The sequence below is a fragment of the Phalacrocorax aristotelis genome, chromosome 12 (assembly GCF_949628215.1).
Source record: "Phalacrocorax aristotelis chromosome 12, bGulAri2.1, whole genome shotgun sequence".
In the NCBI taxonomy this organism is placed as follows: Eukaryota; Metazoa; Chordata; class Aves; order Suliformes; family Phalacrocoracidae; genus Phalacrocorax; species Phalacrocorax aristotelis.
The window spans coordinates 5,178,350-5,205,510 of NC_134287.1; the positions used below are offsets into that span (position 1 = coordinate 5,178,350).

A 27,161-nucleotide genomic window follows, 5' to 3' on the forward strand; every position below is an offset into this window, starting at 1 on the left:
TGGGATGAACTTTTTCTGCTTTTCTTTTACTGTTGAATAGCACCAATGTCTGTCTGCATGACACCTGCTCTTTGCATTTGGTCAAATATAAAGGGAGATGTTTGTTCTCTCTGATGTGTAATGTCAGACTTACTTGACTTCTGTAAAACACTGATTTTTGGAGTTGAAGCCATAGGGATAAAAATAAAGCCTCATTCTGTTTGAGAGAGACTATCTCCTGTTGTTTCCTGAGCTAGGTAGGCATTACCGTTCAGTGTTGAGATTTGCTACATCAAATCATAAGCAATGTCAAATAATACTGCAGTTGGAGGGATAAAGATGACCACTGCATGTACATCTGATGTTCCAAATCGAGGTTTGTTGTGTGGGTTGAATGCAATTTTGATTGCATAACAGGAGAGATTGCTTCTTAAGCTCCCTAAAGTTGAGAAATGCATGGAGTCAGTGTTTCAGCTAACGTCCAGGTCTGTGCAACAATTTATAAACAGTGAAAATGTACCTAGGGTTCATCTAGTGCTCGCTGAAATAACTAGGTGTATTTCCATAGTTATTTAAAAGACTACGATACTGCATCCAGGTGTCTGTTCAGTAAAGGGAGGAGAGGCAGGTGTTAGAAATAGAGTATCAGTTATGGTCATCTTAAAGGTTAGAACAGCTTCATGCATTTCCTCTGGAGCATGGCCTGATCTTAAACTGCTTTTCACATCGAGCCCACCCCCTGTGTGTGACAAATACGTGAGGCATAGCTGGAACATTACCGTGCTCTGGCACTTTGGTGGGGCAGAAGTGAAAAGTTTGAGTAGGGAGTCAAAACTATCAAAAATACAGCTGGGATTGGAGGATTGAGACGAACTGGGAGAGCGGAGTTGACTGAGGAGGTGACAGTACCAAAGTAATTCTAACAGGTCATTCGAACACAACATGTGGTTATTTTTGGTGCACAGCTAACCAGAAGTTGTAATGCGTAATACCTGGAATATATATTTGCAGGAAATTGATGTTTTATATTTACCTATCCTAATGTACTTTGCAAAAAGTATATTACGTTCTCGTGACAGCACCTGAGAGTAGCTATAATAATGCTCTTGCTCCATGTCAAAAAATGTCCTTGCATCCTTAGCTTCTCCATGAAAAAGCACTGTAATCTATTCAAAGGGACCTCAGTGAAGTTCTCCGTGTACAGATCTTTTTTCCACTTTGGCAGCAAAGATGGTATTTTGTTTGTAAAATATGTTATTTGTAATATTTACAGGGTGAAATTATCTTGGGTTTTTTTCATTGGCAAAAATCTCAGTTACACCAATAATCCACTTCAGTATAGGAGTAAACTGTTATTATATACCATGGGAACGAAACACAGTGCTAGATATCATAAGACCAATGCCACACTGTTAGAAACTCTGCCTAAAAGAAGTTTCTCAGGTTAAAAGTGCATGCAGTTTTCACTTTTTTGAAGAGAATGGGGGTGACAGATGCAGTCCCAACGCAGGCAGAAGTAGCTCGGGAGAGTCTACTCATAATGTCAGAGCCGCTGGGCAGCTCCCTTTGGTAGGCCTTTCCAGAGCCAAATTGAAACATTCTGAGAATTTAGAGGCAAGGAGGTGAACGTGTTCCAAAACGTGAATATGGGCAGGAAGATCAATTCTGTGAAGCCTCTAGTAGGCTGTTGATTGCATTTGTTCTATTCCATTGTTTTCATTACAGAGATGTGTGTATGTCTCTTTGTGTCTCTGTGTAGTACAACAGCTGTCACATCTAGCTTTTATACATTACTTCTCATCTGAGAGTTTGCAAGCGGTATAGGGAAAGAAAATATATAGGAAATATAAGGAAAAAATTGCATCCTTTAGTTTACCAATGAGAATTCGGTGGCTGAAACAAGTGGCATGGCTGTTGAAAGTTATATAGAAGATTATTTTCAAAAATACACATAAAATTTATTTAAATTTAGGGTTTTTAATCTCCTTTAGGTTAAAGCTGTGTCTTCCATAAAGAACACCTGCACATTTAGGGGCAGTGACACAGAAAATACAAATTCGCGGTACACAGTCATGAGATAACATTTCTAATGATCTTTTATTGTATCCTGGGTTTTCAAGTCATGTCTAGAGTTATTTGGTCGACTAACAGGCATAGCAAAAGACAAAAGGGAGCTTCTGTTTGATGTATACTTGCATCTTAATAATGATTTTTACTTCGTTTCAGATTAATTGGCAGTGCATCCGTAGCACTTAAGGATCTTGTAGGTAACCAAAGCAGATCTTTTCCCTTCAAACTCATACCTCTGCTGAATGAAAGGGGACAGGAAACTGGAGTGAGTGGCTTACATTTCCTTATTTTACTGTATTCTTGATCAAAATGCTCCAGCAACAGGGTATATAGTGAAACAAAAATATTTTCAAGTTATTTTTACTTTGTAAATTAAATGCTTGGAATTCTTTAACAAAGCTCCAGGCAGAGGAAATTTATAACAAGATATAATTATGTCTATACCATCTGAGTTTGCATAATATCCTTTAAGTTAGATAGATTGTTTTCTGTGTATGTATTATGTATTTGTATATATGTGTTATAAATATTATGGGCCACAGTATGCATGGAAATCAGCCTGATGTTGAAAAGAGCATTTTCATATGTACTAGGTGGAGTTCCCATATGCACTTTTTTGCTGTATTCTTCCTAATAGCCACCTGCCCTATCACTGATTCTAGAAAGCACATAATCATGTACGTGTTCGCTGCCAGCTCAGTTGAGAAAGTTATACAAGAACTTGCTTACCTTAATCTAGCACATGTTCAAATTTAAGAGCATTATTAACTGGTTATTAACTTAGTTATTAATTAAGTAGTTTCTAGAACTGGGACCTTACTGTGTTTGTGCAGTCTAGCCGTTAAGGCACTTTATATTACATTCTAACACAGTTAATAATAAGAGGTTTTAAGGGTAATTTCAGTATCTCATCAGCTGTAGTTTAATATCATGAGTAGTTGGTCACAGGGTTGGGCTTTTTTTTGCTGACTCCTCATGTTACTGTGGCAACTAGGAATAATAATGTTTTTTTCAATAATCCAAAACTGCAGTCAAGCACAAAAAAGACAATTCTGTAATTAGAATGGAAAATGATCTAGTGTTTTTGTTCCAGGATGGAGTTATGAACAAGCAATTAGAAGAGCCAAACAGGAAATTTTACTTACGGTTCAGACTTGTTATGTTGTTGATCAGATAGCGTTATTTCTCACTGCCTTTGTTTTTCTATCTGCAGACTTTGGATGTCAGATAGTCTGCCATGAATATTGTGAAAAATACTATCTGTAGATCATCTTATATACCTGTATTGTGACTGATTTTTCTAAATAGAAACACAGTGATTCTGTTAGGTATTTTAAAGCCTGTTCCATTAGCTGCAAATCGTGTAATCTTTATTGTTTGTATGTATATGTAGCTTAAGAACAGTACATTAGTACATTTATTAATGTACTAATAGCTGAAATTTTATTACAAACTCTGCTGTGACTACGAATAGTTAACTGTTCATGTACAGCATTAGAACAACTAAGTGCTTTGAATCAATTGTTGTGAATATTGTGTGCCACATAAAACCCTGCGTATTTCTCTATAGGCAACAATTGATTTGGTAGTAGGATATGAGCCACCAGCTGGACCTTCAAATCCAAATGATCCAGGAGGGACCAATACACAAGAAGGTATTTCAATCTTTTCTACGGACATTATTGTTAAAATATCATGGAGATATTTAAGGTAAGGCAAGAAAGTGATTCAACAGGATTGTTCATTGGAAAAAAATGTAACCAGAAGCAAGCAAGTCAAGACGGCCAGATAGTGATTTTAAAGAAGGTAAGGATGATTCAGGACTATGGCTAGGAAGAAAATTGTCATTTCCTGACATAAAATGGTTTTTAACATCATTTTCTCCAGTGGAATCAGGTTACGAAAGAAAAATGTTGCTTAAAAGTTTTTCAAAATGGCTTTTGTTTAGGACAGAAGACTTTCTGAATTCTCAAAGAGACACCAGTTATCTGCTGTAATGCTAGGCCTAACCAAAAAAGCAGGGAAGCCACATTTTTTGAAAAATAAATTCTATTTCTTTAAATGTGAGTGAGCTGTGTTAAAAAGATTTTCTTAAATCCTTAAACTTTTTTTCCCCTGTAGAAAAGTAAGTTTTGAAAGACACTGTTGTATTTTATATTACACTTGATACTTGACTAGCCCATGAAATGCTGTGATCGGTAGGGAATATTCATTGGTCTCTATATGCCATATTAACCAGGCTTTTGCTGAGAGTGTTTTTGAGATCCTCTGGTTTTCTGGACTCTTAAAAAAACTCTGAAACACCAAGAGGTTTTTGCAATTGACAGAAAAATAATTACCCTAATATCCAGGCTGTGTTTGTGCAACTATGGTTGAGGAGAAGTTAATTAATTTGACCATTATCTACTGATAGATAATAACATAAGAAGAAAAAAATGAGATGAGGAGTCTTCTGGGGGGAAGTTTTGATTCCACTGACCTCATTGAGATGTGTTCTTGGGGGGTGGAAGGATAGGAAATACAAACACAAAAGCTGTGTGTTAAATGACTAGACTTCAAAATAATTGTACAGAAATGTGGACTTGAAGACTAAAAATGCAAGTTGACTTATATGAGGTTATTTTGAGAGTTTTTTAAAAATGCACTTGAACTATAAGGTAATACAAGTGAAAAAAAAATTGCAGCTTTTTAGCTTGTATCCAGCAACTACATTAAAATTATTTCAGTGCAAATTGTCCAACACACCTTAGTTAATTGTGGTAAATCTCTGTTTCCCATGAAATAAAATCACCTCCCCAGCTGAGATTGCTACAGGTCAGTTTCAGAAATTAGAAGTTAAGTGCTAAGTCAGGGTGTGTAATCAATCAGTTGCATGGATCCACCCAGGCAGATGGATTTTGAGAGGTGTTAGGGAGGTGGAGTCTTCAGGTTATAAAATACATGGTATGTCGATCTTTGTGGTTTCATACATTTCTTACAAAGACCACTGAGGACTTTGTTATGCAAAGTGATCATCGACCTCCGTTGGCAAAGTAATTCGCAAAGTTAACAAGCATTCTGGTAATGCTGACCACCAGAGACACAGCTTGTTCTTCCTGTAGATTTTACCATAGTCACTGTCCTTCAGTTAAGAAAAGAAGCTGGAAACACAAGGGAGCGACATGCCTTCGTGGTCTAGATATTTACGTATCCTGTTTTGCAATACTGGAATCTGACTGTATGATCCAGCATTGCAGTGGCATGTGGTTGTAGAACAGTCTTCCACGGAGGGATTGTGATTTCAGAACTGTCAAAGAGGCTTACTAAGAAACTTCAACTTACTCTACAGTTAAACGCTGTGGAGAAGGATTCAGAGTTTTATTTTGGATGGCAGACCTTAAATGTCTTCATGTTTTCAAGATCCTGAAGTAAAAACCAATGCTACGCTATAGCCTAGTTTTGCTGCTGGGAAACAGCTTCAGCTGGAATAAAATTAATCACCTCTGGTGTATTGTGAACTAGTCTGGTGATGGTTATAGCTGAACTGTACTTTGCTAAGACTTCAGTCCGTTGGTTCAAAAAAGTGTATGGGAATTGTATTAGATATTCTGCACCCTGAGGGGGACAGATCTACAGTTAGTTTGGGTAGGATATGAATTTGTTCTTAAGCGGGCTAAAATTACTTAGCTTTCAAAAGGAGTTGGAAGCATGCGGTTAGCAAAAAAATTGTTGAAATGAGATAGTAAAATTTTAGTGGAGATCTTGGATATCAGCCTCTTATTCCTGTAACTTTAACATCAAGCTGTACTATTTGTTTGTTAATTGCATTGGTTTTTTTACTATATGAGATGGAGAAGATGATGGAGGTTATGAGGATGGCGTGGACGGTCCAGTTGGTGGTATCACGCCAACGGTTCCAAGTGGCACGAAGGAAGCCCAGCTAGCTAAACGCATCACCAAAGGAAAAAAAACACGGAGAATCCTTTCTAACAAACCACAAGATTTCCAGGTAATAGATTTATTAAACATTGCAAGTTCCCTTTTTCTGCCTGGCATGGCATTGCTCCTTTCACATAGCCTGAGCATAATTTAATATAAGATCATTTGAAGGTCTGTATTTCAAAAGTATTCTTCAAATTTGCCTGTTAGAGATGTCCAATTTTGTACAGTTCTAGCTGAAGTCTAGACGAACCTTATTGATTGTGTAGTTGTATCAATTTCAAACTACAATAGCATCTTTAAAAATAAATAGTAAAATCAAGTAAAAAAACTTTACTGAAATAATTATCCCCAACTTGTCACGTAAAATTCAAATTAAATTATGCTTGCTGTCAAAATTAAGCTTGAAAAGTCTGTCCAGTCCATATTTGCCAGCTGGGTCAGGTGTTGGCTAACTTTTTTGGTGGTGTAGTAAGAAATTGTTGTCACCAGGACGATAGATAATATATGGAATGAATTAATACAAATATTTGAATTTATTTTTTTTCCAGATTCGTGTTAGAGTCATTGAAGGTCGTCAGTTGCCTGGAAATAACATAAAACCGGTAGTCAAGGTTCATGTTTGCGGTCAGACACACCGAACAAGAATCAAAAGAGGAAACAACCCATATTTTGATGAAGTGAGTGGAGTAAGACACTGTAGCTGAAATGCTGATGATATCAAATGGATAAAAATAGTTACTGCAGCTTTCATTATGATCAATGAATAAGAATTTGCTAATATTTAAGGGTAATTGTGGCTAATACGCATTTTACTGTTCCCAGTCCCTTTCTTTGTGTATTCACATCACTAAACACATCTCTGCCGCTGGCAGTCTTAGCAGATAAAGCTATCTAGAAGGAAGTCAAACTTCAGCTGGGACATATGGAACATGTGCTTTGATACAGTTGGCCATAATAATGGCTTTGAATAGTTGTGTGCAGGTTATAAAATCACAGAAAAATTAATTAGGAATCATTGTAGACCTCTATGGTGTGTGCAGATGAGCTTTCAGTGCAATGTTTTGAGTCAGTAAGACAGGCACACAGAATCTGGAAATGTCATTGCCTAGCTACCCATGATCTGTAAAAGCACAACTAGATTTCTTTGTCCAGACAGGGATCTGTACATCAAACACACTGAAATACAGGAGAGAATATAAAGCTGTATAAGGGACACAAGGATGATCCTATGTCTGGAAGACCAATGTTGCAAAGTTTAAGCTTAATAGAGAGAATGCTGAGGGATAGCTCTCATTATCTAGACATGCGTGGAAAATTCAGATTTTGGAACTGGGTGGCGAGCACGTTTAACACATGCAGGCAAAACCAAGGGAATGATAAAACTTTGAGACTTGAACTAAGCTGTAGGTAGCAGTCAAGATTTACGAGCAAGTGGTAAAAAATAGGGAGGGGAGAAAGCCAGTTGCACCTTGTATTGAATGAGTTCCTAGGCAGTCTCAGTATCCAGACTAGCCTAAAAATGGAATAGGAGGGCCCATGTTTACATCCTCTTCCTTTTTGTTGGATAAAGTGCTCACTGGAGTATAGCTGGGCCCAAAGACTAATCTTAGTGGGGCATATACTAGTAATAAAACAAGCTAATAAATAGTGTATTTATTTTCATACTGTCAAACTATCAGATTTATTCCTCTAGCCTTGAATTCCAAAGATGAAAATCATTTCAATCACTATCACCACTAGCCCTAACAAGACCTTTTTGACAGCTACAACCGAGATGGCTAGACCAGGATTGGAGGTCCGGGAAGGTGAACAACCTCCATAATTCCTGAAGTTGTTCCCCTGAGGAAAATGTGAAGTGCAGAGCAAGGAGCAAGGACAGTGCTGAAAGTTTGCTGCACAGCTATGCCTACGGCATTCATTCACATGGACATTGTGACTGTCTTTTTTCTATTTTGTACTAAGTTTATTTACTAAATTTAGTTTTTTACTCTGAACTAAATTATCGTATAATGTGTCCAGCAAGGAGGCAGGGTAAAAGTACTGTAGCAGGCATGCTTCGCAAGCCTCTTAAAATAATGTTTTTGCATTTTCTGTTCAGAGAATATGTGTTTGTCATTTTGAGACAGGTTTTGTGTTTGTTTTTACCTTAACAGATATTTTTCTACAATGTCCACATGACTCCTTTAGAGTTGCTTGATGAAACAGTTAGCATTCGGGTAAGAAAAAATGGTGCATGTTCAAAAGGCTGCTGGATGCATATAGCATTTTCTGGCCATTTCACTACGACATTTAGGAACATTCCTGTTTCGTGCTTGTCTGTCTTTTTAGGTGTATGATTCTTATTCTCTACGAGCAGACTGTCTAATGGGAGAATTTAAGGTGTGTATGAAACAACTTCCATATCTTGACTAAATTAAATGAGAGAATTTTTTAAGTACTTGTTTTAATTGTTTAAATTTATACTACTTTAGCGCGGGGCCGTACAATTACCTAACGATGTCTTGCTTCTCATGCTAGAGACAGACTAGTGCTCAAAGCACTAGTAAACAGTTTTCTTATTTGAATAGAAGATTATTGCTAAAGAAAAGTGTAGGTATTATATACCAAGTTGTCTAACTTACATCCAAGAGAAAAAAAATATTTAGCAGAAGGTAAATTTTTTTCCCCAAAAGGTATCAGGGTGAGTATTTTGGTATGAGGTAGGGTTTGAAGAGATAATTCTATTAGGTCACCAGTAGGCAGAATAGTGGTATGTATGGCAGCATAAATATACACATTCTCAAGTGATGTGGAAAGGTGTTCCTTTGGTCAGAAGTTTAAGTAAAACAGATGGTGGAAAAGTCTCTTAGTTATAATTTCTGTGGTTCTGATGATATTTGCGAGGTTGTCTTTATTTGTATTTGTTATGGTCAATATTGGGAGGTAGACATCTGCCTGTTGAAGGTATTCCTAAAGTAATACAAAGAATTCACATGACAATTGTAATGGCTACTGGGATCTCCTATTATAACATTTCCAATATCAGCATTGGCTGTATTTTCTGATTGCTGATTTTGTACTTCATACATTAAGGATGTCTCTGGACCAGCTCTTCACAAAAATTTGCAAGTGTGGAAGAGGCTCTCTTCTAAATAAAGCAGTTTCTGCCACAAAGCTGGTTGCTTTTGCTTCTCACTACCTATTATCTATGTAATTTCTAGTGATTCAGACAGCGGTATATTGTTCTGTGGAGGACTGATCATTCACTAAGCTTGTGACAGCATGTCATTTAGCTACTTTCTGTTCCTGCAGGCACACATTCTAGGAGAAAACCCCAAGGGTAATTCTCTCTAAAAAATCACCCTTTCAGACTTTGCCTGCAACGAATGTTAGCCCCAGTTGCCGTAAGCAAACATGCTTACCTTTCTGAACATGTTTGAAACAATGAATACAGTCGTGGTATATGTGCAATCTTGTCCAGATTGTCCAGTGGGGGAAAAATTGCTCATAATCTTCATAAAACAAAAAGGAAATTATTCATTTTTAAAAAACCCAAGCTTCATTTCTGGAACGGAAGGATGACATGTTGAGCAGGAAATAAACAAGAGAGTTCTGAAAAGCCTGTCTGAACATAAAATAATGGGGGAACATAGGTAATTCAGGAAGCAGTAAGCCAGCCCCATCTTCTGTCTCCAATAAATGAAAAAGCTGGGGATCTGAGGAGAGAATAAAGTAACTATAGCTGTTAGTTCTATTACATCTTTTCTTGAGTTTTCTTCTTGGCTGCTGTATCCATTCAAAATGCCTAATTTTTCAATGTAAGGCATTTTCTCTTTCTCCTCCCACAAATATGCTATGTAAACTTTCTTTTGTGACAAGAGAATAATGTAGTAGTACTCATGAAAAACTTGACAGAAGTTGCCCTGGCATTTTTCTGCTTTGGTGTTTCTTCAGAGGTAATGCCTTTGATCTTTCTTTCAGATTGACATTGGCTATGTTTATGATGAGCCTGGTAAGTAACAGTTGCTTCAGAGCTTCTTTCCTAGCTTGAAACTTGAAGTTGAAACATTTAATTAAATTTCTAAAGTAAAAGAGGAAAGTTAATATAAAGTTATTTGAGATTGCTGCTTTAAGTATTAAGTTACAATATATAACTCCTTTCGGTGGTTTCAAGGTGAAGTACAAGCACCTAAAATTTGGATATTAGTTCTGGTATCAAAGACCTAAAATGTGAAAAATAATGCAAAAATATTTATAAAAATGTCCCTGAATTAGTATGCCACAACATTTTAACACCACTAGATTTCTTGTTTTGAATGACACAAGCTAAGGAAGTGTGCGTTGGACGAGTGGACAGTGAGGTGGACAGAGAACTGGCTCAACAACAGAACTCAGAGGGTTGCGATCAATGGGGCAGAGTCTGGATGGAGGCCTGTCACTCGTGGTGTTCCCCAGGGGTCTGTGCTGGGTCCAGTCCTGTTTAACATATTCATCAATGACCTGGATGATGGGACAGAGTGTAACCTCAGCAAGTTCGCTGATGACACCAAGCTGGGAGAAGTGGCTGATACGCCAGCAGGCTGTGCTGCCATCCAGCGAGAGCTGGTCAGGCTGGAGGGCTGGGCCCAGGGGAACCCAATGAAATTCATCAAGAGCAAGTGCAAGGTCCTGCCCCTGGGGAGGAACAACCCCGTCCACTGGTACAGGCTGGGGGCTGAGCTACTGGGAAGTGGCTCTGCTGAGAAGGACCTGGGAGCGCTGGTGGACAACAAGGTGACCCTGAACCAGCAATGTGCCCTTGTGGCCAAGAAGGCCAATGGTGTCCTGGGCTGCATTAAAAGGAGTGTGGCCAGCAGGTCGAGAGAGGTTATCCTCCCCCTCTCCTCTGCCCGGGTGAGACCACATTTGGAGTCCTGTGTCCAGTTCTGGGCCCCCCAGTTTAAGAAGGACGTGGAACTGCTTGAGCAAGTCCAGCGGAGAGCTACCAAGATGCTCAGGGGACTGAAGCATCTCCCTTATGAGGAAAGGCTGAGAGACTTGGGTTTTTTCAGCCTGGAGAAGAGAAGACTGAGGAGGGATTTCATCAATACCTATAAATATCTAAAGGGTGGGTGTCAGGACGATGGGACTAGGCTCTTTTCAGTGGTGCCCAGTGACAGGCCAAGGGACAACGGGAACAAGTTGGAACATGGGAAGTTCCACCTGAACATGAGGACAAACCCCTTCCCTGTGCGGGTGCCAGAGCAGGGGCACAGGCTGCCCAGGGAGGCTGTGGGGTCCCTTCCCTGGAGACATTCACCCCCGCCTGGACGCGTCCCTGTGCCCCCTGCTCTGGGTGTGCCTGCTCAAGCAGGGGGGTTGGACGAGATGATTTCCAGAGGTCCCTACCAACCCCCACCATTCTGTGATTGAGACCTGTGTAGAACAGAATAAATTTTTAAAATAATTAGGTTTAGGATAAAGCATGCTTTTGGAACAGTTGACTTTGATTTTATGATTTCTGCCATTTTGTAACAGATATTGCTTGGCATGGGGGTTGTTTTATTTTAGGCCACGCAGTCATGAGAAAATGGCTTTTGCTGAGTGATCCTGAAGATACAAATTCAGGAGCTAAAGGCTATATGAAAGTCAGCATGTTCGTCCTGGGAACTGGAGATGAGCCACCAGTAAGTTTTGTTTAAATGTTTTTCTTCCCCCCTCCACCCCATGGATTCATGTCCCCTGACATTTTTTGAATACTGTATAATTCACTCTGTGAGCAGCATTTAAAAGTAAGACAAGATTTACGAGTAGTTTCAAGGGCATCCAGTGCTAAGTGGATAACTCAAAGCTTATTTTGTTATTCTGTCCAACTAAGCAACCTCTGGACCAGCTCTGGGTGTGTTGATCTACCATTTGTAGGTACTTCTTCACATCCTGGAAGAAGTAGAGATGTGTTAGCCTGGTATTGCATACAAGCTAATATGTATTTCTCCTTAGCATAGCTAATGAGGCTGAGTAGCATATTCATAACAGTTCCAGGACTAAGTCAGGAATGTGTCCACTACTATGTAATGTAGACAAGTCCATAGAGAAATCTGAGTACCAAAATCTCCAAATATTTACCAGATAAAAGTCAGACCCATCAATAATTACAGGTTAGGCACAGGTAATTTGATACATATGAAAGCAGTAGGTGGTTTTAAGAATCCAGTCCTTAACTGTCTGCTGTTCTCTCAGGGTAAAAAAAGGTCCTCTTTTCTGTGTGACATTTTTCTTACTTGACCATTGTCTGTAGTTTAAGTTCTGCTGTTCTTCCTGCCTGAGATTTTTGCATACTGCTGTTCCTTAGTTATATATAACATAGTCGCCAAAACCGTGGAAGATCTCCTTGTTCCATATTAACTCTTCCTTTCTGCTATCCTCGTGGTTCTTGCAATAACAAGGGTATGTCTAGTTATTCATGGTGAAATCTTTTATTTCCTATTTATTTTTAAAGGAGGAAGCAGTAAGTTCTGGTATATTATGTCAGAGTAGTATGCATTTTCTAATTGCAGTAAGATGCCTTACCATGATATTCATCTTGAGATGAGTATGAAAATTGCATGAAGTTGGCATCGTCCAGGTGCCAAAATCATCGTCATCTGATGATGATTTTAGAAGTGTGATTATAATGGGCTCCTGCAATTGAGTACTTTAGAGATAAAAATATAAGTAAAACAGTTTAGGTAGAATTAATTTTTGTGGCTTGATAATTTGATAAAATCTCATTCTTTCTAATGAAACTGACAACAGTCTTCTATCTGAAGAGTGTTGTGGGCACCAGTTTAACTAATCACCTTAATTCTGTACATTAATCTGTCTGTCTTATATACCATACACTACGTACCACTCTATCTCCCAACAGGTTGAAAAAAGAGAAAGAGATAATGAAGGCGATGATGTGGAGAGCAATCTGTTATTACCTGCTGGAATTGCACTTCGATGGGTCACTTTCGTTCTCAAAATCTACAGAGCTGAGGACATTCCACAAAGTACTTAGTTTCTCACTACTTGTCCCTCAGTGTATTTGATTACCATTAGAAATATTTGTGTTAGCTGTTCAGCAACATTCCTCGAACATAAAACATCTTGAGTGTTTTACATTGTTACTTGAGCCAATAATTCTGTGATGGCTTAAGTAGCCCATTTCAAGTCCTTTGGTAATGCTCAGTAAGTCTACTTAGTTCTTACAATGGATAATTTAATGTGTTACCCATTAGATTAGTAATGTTCATCTGTTGCCGAGTGGGCCACACAGCTTCTGGTAGTGGGAAGGGGTCATCTTCATTAGCCCTTCTCCAGTCGCAGAAGTTCTATTCGAGTAACTAACATTCAAGTACAGTTGATCTGCAGATAAACTGGATGTTCTGTGCATGTCTTGCTTAAGTATATAGTGCATTTGTCAACTTTCTGTTGGATCCCATCCCTGTCCACTTTCAGGAGGTTACCAGACAGCTGGTTCCTGCAGCCTTCTTTTCCTAGGCATTTAGATCCTAGTAAATGAGTAGTACTGCTGATGGCCCCTCGCATCTTCCTCTTCGCAGCAATCCATTAAGTCGTCTTCACAGGTGCTGATAGCTGCAGGTATTTTGCAATGGCGGAAAGGCCACAGGACTGCTGCAGTCAGTCAGCCGCCGCTGTGATGGCCGAGGCAGTCTGTATTGACGGCAACCTGCTCCTGAGAGGCCACAGGACATAAGTAACTAGGAACTGGCTGTATTCCAGAAAGCTGCATGCGGGCTGTGGCTATAAGCTGAGCATCAGAAGCTTAAATAAACACCACTGGAGGGCAGGGGAGCTTGTAAGCAGTTTGTCTTAATTTGTTTATTGAGATTTTACTTGTGTTAATCCTATATTGCTGAGACAAAGGCTATTTCCCTCATTATATGCCATATGTGTTTTCTGATAGAGTGTAGGTGGCTTTTAATCCCTTCTTAGCATAATTTCTCATTTAGATCTGTGACAACAACTGACAATGTCTACAGGTACATACATAATGGTTTTCAAATACAACTGTGCCTCTAAATTCAGAAGCACATCCTTATGATGTTTCAAAAATTACTGTTCTTGAAATTGCGCAAAGCCTAAATTCTCCATTTTTACCAGCAACACTGCTTGGAATTTTGTTTATCAGATTAGACCTTACTTTACCTGCAAGATGGTTGATTTTGGTGAGATTGCTATGGGCAATTTATTATTTAGGCTGAATAAATAATAATAACAAAGCATAAAACTTAATTTCTTCTTTGACACCTCTCCAGTGGATGATGCTTTTGCACAGACTGTCAAGGAAATATTTGGAGGAGAAGCAGACAAGAAAAACCTGGTAGATCCATTTGTGGAAGTTTCTTTTGCTGGGAAAAAGGTAATTTAGTAAATATCTGAATGTTTGCATTCTAATCTTAGTCCTGAGAACAGATTTCATATGCGAATATGAATTTTTAAGTTTACTAAAATTATGGAAATAAAAAAGCATTAGCCCTAAAGTTCACTTTGTAAAATGAGGACAAGCTACAGAGTCCCACAGAATGAGTGTAAAGCTGATGACTAATAAAAGGAATGTATGACTAAATGCTAGGAGCTCATGCATGCCAGATTGCTCGCCTACAGGTTGTACATGATTGCTTTCTGTAACTGCTGGTACAGATCTTTCTGGACAGGTTAACAACATTGGTACATTTTATTACTCATGTGTTCCATAGAATGCCAAATTTGAGCTGAAGCACGACTACACAGCCTATATTCATTGCTGGCCAATCTTCTTTTTATTAAGAAGGAAAATGTTGGTCTTTCATTATGTTATTTAGTTGGGTTGCCATGCCCAGTAACGTAGAGGGTCTTCAGTAGACATGACTAGCAAATAATACAGGCTCTCCCATAGAATATATACTTCATCTACTCTAAAATCTGCATGAAGGAAGCTGGGATCAAGTCATTCCTTTGTCTTGTTTCTCTGCTGTGATAAAAGAGATCAGTACTAGTGTGAAAGCACATTAAATTGTAGCTAGTGAAAATAAGCTTTTTTCCTGTAGGGTAGCTCCAGTCTCAGGCTTAGATACTGTTTCAGAATTTTCTTTTCCCTCCAATAGTCGTTAGTGGTGCACATGCAGATGGGTTTAGCAGTGTCTACAAATTGAAAACTAATAGCTCATTGCAGCATAAACCACTCAGGATTCATCATTAACTACTACCCCTCATCTTACCAAACAGAATATGATTTATCCTAAATCATAGCTAGTATATGCTTTTTTGTCTGTTTTATCTTTGATGTGCTGTATAGATGATTTCCTTTTTTGCAGGTTTGCACAAATATAATTGAGAAAAATGCTAATCCAGAGTGGAATCAAATTATTTCTCTTCAAATCAAGGTCAGGGTTTTTTTCTTGTTTCTGTACAAAACAGCCATCCTTTTGGAATACAGGGCATTAACGTTACAGAGGTGAAATAAGTAACGGATAATTGTATTTTAATTGCTTTTTATTCAGTTTCCCTCGATGTGTGAGAAAATAAAACTTGCAGTTGTTGACTGGTGAGTTATGACTTTTAATCGAAGTACTAGACAAAGTAAATGATATTAAGTGAAGAAAAGTCTGGTTTTATAGATGTCAGGTATTTTTACAGTCTATAAGAATATTTAAGCAAGTGTTAAAGTATCTTCCTTCATGGTTTCTTTACAAGAGATCTGATTAATGTAACATGGGAGTATTGTTAATTTTGTGCAGTAAGTACTGAGCACTATCACTGTTTAGGTGATATTGTAAAAGTCAGGTGACTTCTCATGCAGCCTACTTTTGTAACTAACCATTACCATCTCTGTTAGCAAGGTGATTTAAAATGTGATGTATATTCCAGGTGATATAAAATGTATTTACACTGTCTTGAGATGCATTTAGTCACTGGTATCTTGCTTTTGTGTAGGATGACCAGCATTACATTTAAATAAAATTTTTATTTTTTTCTTTCTGTAGGGATCGTCTTACAAAAAATGATGTAGTAGGAACAACATATTTAAGTCTCTCAAAAATTGCTTCTTCTGGAGGAGAAGTTGAAGGTAATTGATTGAGCAGTATGTAACTTGTTATCTTCTCTTGTGTTATGAGGAATAGCAAAGATCAGTGTTCTAGGAAAGTATATTTTCCTATAGTTCCTCAATTCTGTGTGAGATTGTCTCTTTCTGGAGTTTTCAAAACAATGCTCCTAGAGAACATACTGTAGGGCTTTTCAAAGTGAAGTATTAAAATTTTAATGTTTAAACCACATCATCATGGAAATAGTAGTAACTAATTCAAAATTCAGCATTCTAAGATATAGATTTATACAGATATATAGATATAAAGTTGATGAATTAATTAAATTTGTGAATACTTTCCCAATGTGATTTCACAATCCATCCTAAGATGTGCAAATTTACTAAGATACTTAATAGGACATTAAATTTAAAAACAATCTGGTGTCACTGTTTCAGAGTCACGACTTCATCAGGCACTAGTAGACAAGACTTTTTCTGCCACCTTCCAAGCGTGTCTGTTCTTTCTCTGACAAGAGAACCGAAAAGGTGGGGAATGTTCCTGAGCCTACAGGAACTGTCTAGAACCACCCGCTCATTTCCTGTATACCACTGGGCTACTTTCAGATGCTGGGGTAACTTGGATCAGCCTCTGCTCTGATCAGTAGCTTACTGGAAATGGGAGCTGCATCTCGTTGCACGAGTGCCCCAAATTACTACTTAGTAACCCTTATTTCAGTAGCTTCAACGAATGAAGGCTGTAATTGCAATGCTACGATCGCAGACAATTAACTTATGTGCTTCGATCAGTGTAGGTGACTGGATATGTAATTTCATAAAAACTAAAAAACAAAGCTGATTAACTGCAATAAACCAAATTTAGATAGGCAGGATATGAAGTTCCTGACATGTTGTCCCCATTGGACAATACCTTTCCAATAAAACTCGTCTTTACAATATTATAAGAAACATTATTTGTCTGAAGATTTTAGGAAATTAAAAAAAAATCCTGTTACATTTATGTTCTAATATGATATTGTAATTATTGGTTATTTCTTTGTGATCTGTGATTATAATCTCATCTTCTTTTTATAGCCAGATCTTTCATACAATTGAGCCAGCTCCATGACAAGGATTCTGTGTTAATTTGCCATTGTTTTCTTTTATTTTGCCAATTTGCATTGGTTTATTGCCTTTTTTTTTGCAAGTTTTATTGCCATAAATTTGCCATTTGTTTTATCTTTTTAATGAACATACTATGGCATATTAGTTTGCCATACAGAATTGTAAAGTTCACGGCCAAACAGGCTTAATGTTTATCTGACTATCTACACTAGGTTGAAGGACATTGGCTCAAAATCGTTTCCAGCATTGCTGCAATAACAATCAAAAATACTATTTTCTCTATTATGTTTATGAAATCTATATGATATGTACTTGTCTGACACAGACCAGTTTGTCCTCAAGTTGCTAGCTATGTCAGAAACTTAAAAACAAAATTAGTGGCTCCCATCCTGTAGTGACTTGAGTCAAGTATTTATCTTACCGGATGGAACTGTATTTTCAGTCACGTAACTCCAAGCTTGCAACCCAGTCCTCTTAGAAGTACTGCTGTTGAAGTAAGACTTTGTGCAAACGTTCTTTCCATATATCCCACACACACCAGAGGCAAAAGAAGGGGTTACAGAAACAGGCAATGGGAAATCAAAGACAGAAGGGCTGAGCTGGGGAAAATTCAGCGCTGGAGAGATCACTTGTACTACCCACACAAGTGTGTAACTTGAACTGCTGCTGGCTCACATCTCCTTTATACTTCAAACCCAGGCACTTAGTAACTGAGAAAATCTTATCTGGATTCTCTCTCTACTGAGGGACTGACACTGGAATAGCCATTTCCATGTAAAATCACAGATTATCTTCCCTTGAGGTCAACACCATGCCTGAAGCCTCTTCTGGCTTCTAAATGACTGGGAAACTGAGCTATACTACGGTCTTCAGTAAATGAAGATATTCTAATGGGCCCTGAAATGTAGTGGTTTTCTTAAATATTCTTAAGGTTTTTAAATAGTTTTAAAATTAAAATTTTATTTTGTGGGGAGAAGAACTATACTGAAACAGAAGCATCAAAACAATATCTTTTGTCAGCTACATGCTGTTTGCTCTTTAGAATTTGTACAGGAAGAGTAATACCTTCATACTTCAATCAGGAGGCAAAATTCTAGCTCACATAAACTTTCTTTTTCCTCAGGTCTTCAACTTTATTTTAATAGCAGATTGCTTTGTGATGTATTTGTTTTTTAAATGCTTTTGTCACTCGTCATGTAACTTCTTCTCTTTTCATAATATAGAATTTTCATCTTCGGGAACAGGGGCTTCATCATATGAAGGTTTATATCTTTGTCTGTTACTGATTCTGCTTTCCATTGCCCAAACTGAGAAGTGTTGCCTAAGAAAACCCATCATATTTAAAAATATTTTTTAATAATTACTTGTCTAAAAGACTTCACCATTATGATTAAAGACTATCAAAGATAACTAACTGTCTAAAACAGTTTTGGCACTGGAACTGGTTTGAAAATATTTCTGTTTGGCTGGTGCTTCAAGCTATGTTTTAGAGTTGAGCATGCAATTGCTTCAGTCATAAAGTTCTTAGTCTAACACCGGCTTGCAATTTTTAACTTAGCTCTGAGATCACAACTGTATTTGCAGCTTCAGAGCCCTGCAGAAGTAACTGCCTAAAATAATTAGTGGCTGCTTTAGTTATGCTTAGCTAGCAATATAAATAAAGTCTGAAAAATAAAATCTGATTCTGTTAAAACTTGGAGAGGTGGCTCTTTACATAACTGTCTGGGTTGACATCCAGTTTTGAAAGACTTTGTGGTAAATATTTATATAGTGAGAAATAAATTTCAGTTGGAGTGCAGTTGAAAGGTAGCAAACATTCAGCTACGCAAATACTTAATTTACTATCTTTCTTTCTTAATAAAGTAATACTAAGTTGAAGGCTGAAATAACTTTTTGGAACCTCTTTCTGTAATACGTGATCATCAGCCTTCTAAACGTAAAAACAATTGAATTTTAAATGTAAACAAATTATTCCAGGTTTGGGAGGTTTTGTTTTGTTTTGTTTTGTTTTAAAATTTATATTCTGTTTAATTTATTAGCATCAGTAAGTAGTGAATGTATTAGTTCAACACAGATCTGTATCTTAGACCTAGTCACGTTGAGATCTGATGCGAGCAGTTCAGCGTTAGAATTTTTTAACAATTGGATGGTATTCCAACAAGAGTCTGAATTCTTTTTCATTAAAATTTTGATCTGTTTCTGATTCAGACATACAGATGTGAAAGTATCCAAATGCAAAATAGAGAACTGCAAATCTTTATTTTATATTTTGCAGATTTTATGTGACTTTGTGTTGACAGGGAATTAATCAAGACATCCCATTCATTTATGTCACTCAGCAGTCACAGCGGCAGTCATACAAGGCATAGCCCTTTATTTTCACTTTCTTATCTCAGCCATTCTTTCCTGTGATAAATGCATCCTTCTTTGGGCTGCAGATCACTTAGAACCTGATTCTCATCTTTTTTTATACCAGGATCATTTGTTCAAAGATAAAAGCTAGGATACAAGAAGAAAAGAATATCAAATCTTTCCTGTTCGCTCAAAACTGTGCCATGTTTTTCTGCATGTGTGTTGCTTACCTTGTTCTAATTCTCTTTGCAATACTCATCAAATTTATCAATCAATAGCCTTGGCATGTGTTTGATTGTTACTGAAAGAACAATTATCTCCCTGAAGTATAGGTTGTAATTGGCTCTAAAAAGAGCTTTTCAGAATGTCATTCGTCCAATAAATTTGGAAGGCATGAATGCATACTCAAAGGAGAACAGTAGCAATGCAGCTAAGGCCTCCCTATATATACTTTTTTCTGCTAAAAACCAGAACATTGTTCAAAAATACAAAGTTGTGACAGCAAGTGTTAGCAATGGAAATACCTTTTCGTGTTCTTAGATATCTTAAAGATTTGAAAATAAACAATAGCTTTGGTGTGCAGTTTCCTAGCTTAGCTATTAAAACGGACAAAAATATCTGAATCCTTAATAATTTTTTTTCTTAGCTAAGTCATTGGGAAATTTTATTTTGTTAGTCATGGAATAAGACTAGTACATAAATTAGGGTTTACGGTCATCAGAATTAACTGAGAAGTAACTGAGTTTGTAGACTTTCAGTCTTGTATGAATTTTAGCTTACTGAGAAGGGAGTTTGTGAGAAACGATGCACTTAGAGCAGTTATTATTAGAGTTTGCAGTAGTCTCTGTTTTACCCTGAAATATAACCACAGAAAAATTATACTAAAAATTAGAACAGTAGGATTAACTGTGCTAAACGGTAGGGTTTTTTTCTCCTACGGTGTGCATCTTTTTTGTAGAAAGTCTTTTGTTAGAACAATGGTCCATGCATTTAAATGATGCATTTAAATGATTGCAAATGTTTTACTCAGTTTCATTTATTTCTAGAAAATATGTTTTCTGCTAACATAAGAGTGTATTGCTCTTTCATATAAATGAAAGCCTAGTATTTGGAGTGGGGCAGAAGTTCTATTTATTCTGAGGTTTTTTACTGCATGAAGTAGTATCTAGTAAGTATGGTACAGTGAAGGAGAGGGTTAGGAATAAGTACAGTCACTGGTACAATTACTTTAAATTCATACAGTATACGCAGAGAATAAAGTGTTCTGACTTTACTAATAACTAATACCTAACTAATACCTAACATCTGTTCTACGGGGTTTGATAGTAATGTTAATTGTTAATGTTAATTATCTGAATGATAATTAACAGAGATATAATGGTAATGTTTTCTGTTAGTAAATACTGGAGAAACTGAAGTTGGCTTTTTACCAACATTTGGACCTTGTTACCTAAACTTTTACGGAAGTCCAAGAGAATACACTGGATTCCCAGACCCATACGATGAATTGAACTTTGGAAAGGTCAGTTTCTTTATGCATTGTTTTTAATAAAAGATTAACCCCAACTGTTTTTAATCAATTAATTAATTTTAAGGTTGGTTTTTTTGTTTGTTTGTTTTATGTTACACTCCCTTTGGTGTTTCTTTGTGAATAGTACTTTTTATTTACGATTAATAAGGAAGTATGATAGTATTTTCCATTCTTGTCCATTTTCATTTTAAAGGTGTTTTTGAAGGAGCAGCAGTTTTTGATGATTTTCACTATCTGCATCTGTGCATGTATTTGTATTTCTTATTTCCTTGTTTTCATAAGTATATATCTTTCACTTCTAGCATTAATTACAGCCAACTGCTTTATTTCATTTGTTCAAATATGTACATCCGTGCCTTTGCAGAAGTTTTGAGAACACCAGTGAAGCCAGAATTATGTATAGCTAGCTGCTGTAGGAGAAATATATAAAATTGGATTCAATGTGTGATTATGTTACAGGGAGAAGGAGTTGCTTATAGAGGGAGAATTCTGGTTGAACTGTCTACAATACTTGAAAGCAAACCTGTTAATAAAAAGTTAGAGATGATCCCTAATGATGACTTACTGGTTGTTGAGGTAAGTCCTTGTTTTATTGTCGGTGTTGGTAATGGAGATGTGCCTTGGCTGGTTATTTTTGGAGAATGATCTAACTTACTGTAATTGAAACAGTAGAGTTGAACCTCAGAATGAAGAGGGGTGGTTATTGATTGTGTGGCTACAAAAATATCATAACCTCATAGCATGAAATGTTGATTTGAAACATTTTTATAATCTCAAATACACTGATCTATTATACACACCTATCTTTTTGGTTACCTCTCAGAAACTAGTAGAATATTAAAATTATTATTTCCATTAAGAAATTGCTATTGTTTTCTATAATTGTGGATCCTGTTTTACAAATATTGAAATACAACTAAAAAGGTGCTTCTTGCAGAAATACCAGCGCAGGCGGAAGTTCTGCTTGGCTGCTGTGTTTCATTCTGCTACCATGCTGCAAGACACTGGTGAGCCTATCCAGTTTGAAGTTAGCATTGGCAACTACGGCAACAAGTTTGATACCACCTGTAAGCCTTTGGCATCAACAACTCAGTACAGTCGTGCTGTTTTTGATGGTAAGGGTGCTGCTGGTATGGGGATGAAATAATGTAAAATCCTCTTTTTGAGGTGCTATTTTATAGCTTTGGAATGATGGCCCTAACTGCACTAAAATCTTAGAAGAAAACAACACAGCTAGGTTACAGGAAAATATATCTTGGCTATAACTTCTGTTATTAATTGCAAACAGTAGGAGTTCCTTTTTTTCTGTGTATTAAATGAAGTAATCAGATTTACTCTGTAAAATAATTATTTGAATATTTTATTTCAGGATACACTTGTATAGTGTGCTATCTACATTGGCAAGCTATGGGGAAGAATAGTGAACATGTTAACAGATAATTTATTGAAAAAAATCATTAGATTTTGAAACAGTTTGAAGTAAAAGTTTACCACCCACAGACACTACAGTGGCTGAAAAATATAAATCCTTTGATAAGCTTGGACTAGCTTGTATGTTCTTAACGAACTGTAGTGCATAAATGAAATAAATATAGCAACTCGTGCAGCATGCAGTTTGTATTCTTTCCATGAATTCTAACTCTAACGTACAAATGTTTCACACCAGGTAATTATTATTACTACTTGCCATGGGCAAACACAAAGCCAGTTGTAACACTGACTTCCTTTTGGGAGGACATAAGTCATAGATTGGACCCTGTGAATGTAATCCTAAACATGGCTGAAAGATTGGTAAGACACTTAAGATCTTTCTTTTGCTGATACGCTTTTCACTTTTACTTTTTTCATTTCAAAAAATCAAATATATTTGTAATAAAAAAATGCCATTCTGAGCAAATTGTGGAACAGGTTTATGGCACCTTCCCCTCCTTTTTTGCTATTCAAAATTAAACATAGCTCAGTTTAACAAATGGCACTGCTGATCATAGGTTTGTATTCTGGCAAGGCCCAACACACTCCTGCTTGAATCTGCAGGGAATTCCCACAGGAAGGAAGAGTCCTTGGTGTTGGTTAAGGGCATGTTAAGTCTGTAGAACTGTTACTTATTTGCTTTGGAATTTAGATGCAGTATAATGTATTGTTGAATACAGTGAGAAAGAACGTAGGAATAGTCCTGTTAAATATGAAGCAAGTTTGAACATCTGAGTCTTTTTTGATTTGGGCTTTATACATACAAATAAATAAAATTAAAGACCATAAACCACAATGGAAGTTTATAAGCGCAAATCCTTTTCTTTTAAATTCCTCAGCAATCCAACTTAGCCACCTTAAAATCAGGAATGCAGACTAAAATTTCTGAAAACCGATTAGCTGAGATGTGGTTGAAGCTAATTGATGATCTTACAGAAGATATAAGGTAAAAGTACCTTTTTTATCTCTTACGTTATCATTCTAGGCCTGCTTAGAATCTTCGTTATTGCCTTTACTAAGTCAGAAAACAAATTCTAAAGACTGTAAAACTGATTACCCTCATGAACTGACCTGAGAACTAGAATTCCAAAAGCCTCTGAAAGCAGTAAAACACCATGATATTGCCAATGAAGTAATCCATCTAGTTTTGTAATTCTCCTTTATCTTAGTCACTGACTAATAAAACAGCATCTCTTGAAAAAATCTAAGGCAGGACTGTTCTGAAAATGTGAAATCGTGGATCTCTGCTGCCTTTCTACCACCTTGCCTTTAGAATTCCTCATGTACCTTTTGTTTACCCATGTTTCAATGTTATTTCTGACACTGAAGAGGGAAGAAATTCTGTGATTTATTGGTAAGCCTAAAATAAAAAATTTAAAAGCTATTTAGAGCTTAAGGGCCATAAAGATGATATTTTTTAAAAAGCCTTTAGTCAACATGTCTGTATGTATGGGAGTGTTCAGAGAAGGCAATAGGAGTCAGCACTTAGGGTTCTGAAGGAGAAAAAATACTAAATAGAGAGGAAGGAACTGTATGAGAAAGAGACATTAATAGGAGACATTAAGGCGGGGAAGAGACGCTTGAAAAACATTGAACAAGTGGGTGATGAAACAGCACAGGAAAAGGGAAAATGAGAGAACAGTTACTATCCATTAGAGGAAATAACAGAGAACGTGAAGTGAGAGAACACATTCATCAAGCTGTAGTGCCAATATAAAAGTGAACAGAGGAAAAGCAAACAGTGGAAATCAGTATATACTAGCAAAATATTATATGATAGAAAGCTTATCTCAAAATATAAACCATTAACTTCATAGAATACCTTCTGTGATCTGGAAGAAAGCAGAAAGAAAGGACTGATACACTTTAGGAAAGCAAAATGTGAAGGGCAAACTGTTGTCACATGGAGCCATCTAGTGAGTGTAGGAACTTCAGGTTTTGTCAGTTATGTCAACCCATCCTCCTGACACGCATCTGCACTGTTATTAATTCAGTCCATTACTGTATAAAATACCTTATCACGCAGTGATTATGGAGCAACAGCACCTAGGCATATCAACCAAATAGGCTTCCTGTTGTTCACAGGATACAATGCTCTTTATGTTTTTTTTCAGAAAACTCATGAAACCTGTGTCCAAGACATAATTCCCTGTGTTGAATTCATGGAACAATTTTCCTTGCCACACTAAAGGTTAGACGAGTTAGGAGTTTGAGAGAGTTTTCAGTGTACTGTTTAACCCTAAAACGAGGTGACTTTCTGGAAGTTCTGATCTGCTCTGGAAGTACTGATTCCTGTGTCAGTACGTGCACCCAGGGTAGGCAGCACTTGCATTCAGATTAGTAGAACTATAGTGGAAGGCACAATAGTCAGTCTCAAGGTTTTGCAGAATCAAAGCCCTTAGAAGTGCATGGCTTGTCATTAAAAATAGGTCAGAGAAGAGTCAGTCTTTTCAAAGTTGGCAGTATCTTTGGAAATTATTTTTTTTAAGTATCATATTAAAGACCTCTTAATGAACTCTGTTAATGGGATATAATCATTGCTCTTCGAAAAGCTGCCTTTTCCTCAGACCTCCACAAACTCATTTTTCCTGGGCTCTGCTGTGATGCTGTAGGATTTCTTTGTTCCGTTGAACAGCTACTCTGCCCTCTGGTGACTCAGAAGTTCTGTGTCATGGATTTCTTTTAGAGTTCTTCGATGTCTTCATGCCAGAGGGTTAGATGACTCTAGTCATAGACACAAGCCATATTTCTGTGTTGAGTTTCTGAGAATTTACAGGAAAGGATCCTAATCTTGGTCTGAAGACACTGATTTCATCTTTGAGATGTACATTCTGAGACAATAATTTTCTAATTTGAATATATAGGGAAATGGATTTGGTTTGGTTTGGTTAGCAGCAAGTCCATTAAAGCATACACCTTGGGCTACTCTACGTTGGTGCTCGTTATGCAAGCACAGCATTTCCCTTGCTTACTGTAAACGCTCTGTCGGGTGGAAATCTCTGCAGAAGTAGGTGCTATAGCACTATTCCAGTGGTTTTCAGTCACAGGAAATAATAGCACTCTATCTGCTGCCACTGTATGCGTGTCTGCATTTAGTGTGTGGCTAAATAAAATTCACTTAGATTATTAACCATAATAAATATTCTATTTTCAGTAAACCATTTCCCCTCATAGAAGGCAAATCTAATATCACAGTCCTTGACACTCAGATAGAAAAACTGCGCCTCAAGTCTCTCGGACAGATTGGAGAAGCAGCAGCAAGGATGAGAAACGAAGCTACTGATGTGAAAGCCACTCTGACAGAAATTGAGGATTGGTTGGATAAATTACTGCAACTGAGTGAAGAGGTTAGTAGTGCACAATGCCAGTGATTCAGTTAGTTCAGAAATAGCTGAACTGGTGTAATGGTCACTGCTGATCAAGCAATATCCACTCTCCTTAGAATAGTAATTTTAAATGCTGTGAAAGTAAACGTGTTCCCCTCTGTAATTAGGATTTACTTAAATACAACATTCTAGTGTGTTAGCGGTCTTCACTGAGAACCCGTGTTGTGAAATGACCATTCTGTGATCTGTAGAATAGACTCTGTTCTGTTCACAGTGACAGTATTTTGTCCGTTCCTTTCTTCCAGAATTGCGGGTCACATTGCTGGTTCAGGGACTGCAGGATATATGCTGCATTTCCGCAGCTTGTTAGCCACAGTAATCAACTTCTAACAGAGATGAAACTGTTTGTTTCTGTGTTTTTTAAGTTTTCAGCAACATCTTGACTTTTCATCTCGGTTATCCTGTAATCAGTTCTCACAACATTGTAGAAATGTTTTATATTTTCTTTGTCTCTTCTGCTTTGAAAAGTTACTGATTTAAAAAAAAATAAGCCGTTAATTTGGCAGACTTGCAGGTAGCATACAAAGGTGTGCACGAAGCTGCAAAAAGATGGTAGGCTGTTTCTGTCTTCCACTAAAAGTCTTATGATGATCTACCCTTAATGTGGAAGCATTACAAGCACTTAAATATGTAGCAGGTCAATCCAAAGCATTAGCATTTGGGATCAGTCACTATAGTCGCCACAAAGGAACTGAGACACAAAACGTCTCTGGAAAACTGCAGAAGATATAGAAACCTTTTTTTACAAAACTTATTTGGTTTCCAACAATCTCAATGGTATTTTTAATGATTGTTTCAGAACTGTGGATTGCGTTACTTGCAAAGTAAAACAATTTCCTCTGTTTATCATAAATTCATGTTAGTTATTAATTCTAAGTGGTGAATCCTTTGATATAAATGCTACTTTGTTTCTGTTGTCTAAGCATTAGACTAGTTTAACATTCTATTAATCGCTGTTCTTAACTTTCTTTTCCCCACAAATAATCCACAGCCACAAAACAGTATGCCTGATGTAATCATATGGATGATCCGAGGGGAGAAAAGACTGGCTTACGCTCGTGTTCCTGCACACCAAGTGCTGTATTCCACAACGAGCCCCGAATCATCTGGTAAATATTGTGGAAAGACCCAAACAATCTTCTTAAAGGTACTTCCCCCCCCCCCCCCGCTTAAACAAATATTTAACTTTAACTCCATAAACAGTGGTGCCTTCTGACATGAGCATGAAATGTGCAAACAAACGATGAACAACGAGCTGTCACAAGTGACAGATTAAAAGCCAACTGCATGTAGCTTCTTCAAAATATCACAGAAATTGTAA

General features: G+C 37.1%; 1 protein-coding gene across 2 annotated transcripts in view; it reads left to right on the forward strand.

Moving 5' to 3' along the window:
* Window positions 1-27,161, forward strand: part of MYOF (myoferlin) — a 73,241-nt gene that overhangs the window by 15,903 nt on the left and 30,177 nt on the right. Inside the window, exons 4-24 of one of the 2 annotated variants that reach the window (XM_075107938.1) lie at window positions 2,206-2,314; window positions 3,620-3,704; window positions 5,877-6,037; window positions 6,519-6,647; window positions 8,124-8,186; window positions 8,299-8,349; window positions 9,931-9,961; window positions 11,500-11,615; window positions 12,836-12,962; window positions 14,232-14,335; window positions 15,270-15,338; window positions 15,456-15,499; window positions 15,939-16,021; window positions 18,325-18,363; window positions 20,851-20,975; window positions 21,444-21,560; window positions 21,922-22,099; window positions 22,651-22,775; window positions 23,294-23,400; window positions 25,609-25,801; window positions 26,832-26,987. In XM_075107938.1, the coding sequence (XP_074964039.1) occupies window positions 2,206-2,314; window positions 3,620-3,704; window positions 5,877-6,037; window positions 6,519-6,647; window positions 8,124-8,186; window positions 8,299-8,349; window positions 9,931-9,961; window positions 11,500-11,615; window positions 12,836-12,962; window positions 14,232-14,335; window positions 15,270-15,338; window positions 15,456-15,499; window positions 15,939-16,021; window positions 18,325-18,363; window positions 20,851-20,975; window positions 21,444-21,560; window positions 21,922-22,099; window positions 22,651-22,775; window positions 23,294-23,400; window positions 25,609-25,801; window positions 26,832-26,987 (2,212 nt within the window). The remainder of the gene's footprint in view (window positions 1-2,205; window positions 2,315-3,619; window positions 3,705-5,876; window positions 6,038-6,518; window positions 6,648-8,123; window positions 8,187-8,298; window positions 8,350-9,930; window positions 9,962-11,499; window positions 11,616-12,835; window positions 12,963-14,231; window positions 14,336-15,269; window positions 15,339-15,455; window positions 15,500-15,938; window positions 16,022-18,324; window positions 18,364-20,850; window positions 20,976-21,443; window positions 21,561-21,921; window positions 22,100-22,650; window positions 22,776-23,293; window positions 23,401-25,608; window positions 25,802-26,831; window positions 26,988-27,161) is intronic. The other variant, XM_075107939.1, reaches the window with a different exon arrangement.